The sequence below is a fragment of the Lottia gigantea genome (genome assembly GCF_000327385.1).
Source record: "Lottia gigantea unplaced genomic scaffold LOTGIsca_85, whole genome shotgun sequence".
NCBI lineage: Eukaryota > Metazoa > Mollusca > Gastropoda > Lottiidae > Lottia > Lottia gigantea.
This window is the reverse complement of record NW_008710807.1, coordinates 1-1,734: the sequence shown is the minus strand read 5'-3', so window position 1 is coordinate 1,734 and position 1,734 is coordinate 1. Positions and strand designations below refer to the sequence as shown.

The window sequence follows — 1,734 nt, the reverse complement described above, 5'->3', positions numbered from 1 at the left end:
TAAATATTTCTGAAAAGAGAAAGAAATATATTCATATACTGTATAATTGTGAATATATTGCACACCATTTCTTACTCTTACTAGTAAATCTGGTAAAACTACACACTTATTTCAACTATCTGTACCACTTGGCAGAATGAACCAAGTCTGTCATCTACCAACAACTACCTAGTCTGTGATATCAGTTAGCTGGGAGCAGACGTTAACTTGTCATCTACCTAGTCTGCGATATCAGTTATCTGGGAGCAGACGTTAACTTGTCATCTACCAACAAAGAACACTGGATGTACAAAAAAGCAAACTTGATGAACAGGAGTGTGCTTTAAAGGAATATTCAACTTACTTCGGAAGGTATATGTAGTTTAAATAAAGAATTTTCACTGTGATACATTGAAAGAGAGATGGTAGGAAAAACTTGGAATGGTAACATAGCATCTTCCCAACACATTACTTCATCTCCACTCCAAAATGACGGAGAAAATGGACGCTCCATGATCTGTTAATCAAATTGAAATGAAAATAGTTAACACTTTAAACACTGATGGTAAATAAAATCAATTGTCATACCCTGAACTCAAGTAATCAAGTAATATAAAAATGCATACATAATGCGTAATGTCACCTGGTTTCATCATCTACTACCCTATATATCATGTAATTAAGTGCTATACTTTTTTTTATGAGAATCCAATAAATCATTTGATATTGTATTACTCCACAATATATACTGATGCAAATCTTCCACTGGGTTTTTAAATTCTGAATATTTGTAATAATATATGGTCTTAAGTTAACTTACCTGGACTTTATGTTGTATGTGGTTTAATATGGATTTATAAACACGCTTGGGGAATCTCATATTAGTCGTTCCTGTATCTACTATTGTTCTGTCATAATTATGCTGAAATTATACAGATAAACCAACAGATGATAGTATAAAAAAGAAAAGAAGAAACAACTATATTTTAGAAGGATAACAACTTAGGTTCACAGTTAACGATTCTTCCTTGGCCGAATGTCTAGGCATTCGTTTTTTCCAGATTATCTGTACCTATTTGCAGCTGGGTTAACACGAATTATGATAATCACCCAAACAATAAAAACCCTACCCAATAAAGCCAACCCCCACCCTTCAAAAAAAAAAAACAATCAAAAGCCCAAGTATTACCCACCTCTTTACAGTCTAGTCCCAGACTATTAGAGTCTACAGCTATATCAGTTATTAAAACTTCATAGTACCAGAGTTTCTGTAGTGGAGTATAGTAGATTCCACTGTTATAGAGGTCACTAGATAGACCTCCTATAGTCTAAAACAATTAATAAATAAAACATTCATTAAGGTTAATTATCAAAAACAATTAACAAAACACTCTTATTAATAATAATAATAAACTCATGCTCCTGTCTATTCAATATAATGAATTAATGAAAAAAAAACCCCAAAAACTCAGGATAATTATCCAACATAATAGTTTTTTTTAAGCAATTTCAGCCATCAGAATCTCTTTTCAAAAAGAAGACCTAAAAAAGCGTTTGTCTTAAACTAAGTCAAATCTTTAAGCTAGGGTAAGAACTCATAGTGACACAAGGACCAGATGGTGAATACTAATTAATATAAAATTTAATAATTGGTTGCCAATCACAGCCTGTCTGTTTGTTTAAAAGACATCCAACTTACCATTGACCTCCCATTTTGTCATCTTCAGCAAGGTATGGTGTTCCACATAGCTGTAC

The 1,734-nt window shown here is 32.4% G+C and overlaps 1 protein-coding gene across 1 annotated transcript; it reads right to left on the bottom strand.

Moving 5' to 3' along the window:
* Positions 1-235: 235 nt before the first annotated feature.
* On the bottom strand, positions 236-1,307 carry LOTGIDRAFT_169338 (hypothetical protein; the record flags this gene model as incomplete). Its single annotated transcript, XM_009067674.1, has 4 exons — positions 236-280; positions 344-496; positions 800-901; positions 1,173-1,307. Coding segments are annotated over 4 exons (435 nt in total), but the record flags the coding sequence as incomplete, so codon positions are not given.
* Between the last annotated feature and the right edge of the window lie 427 nt (positions 1,308-1,734).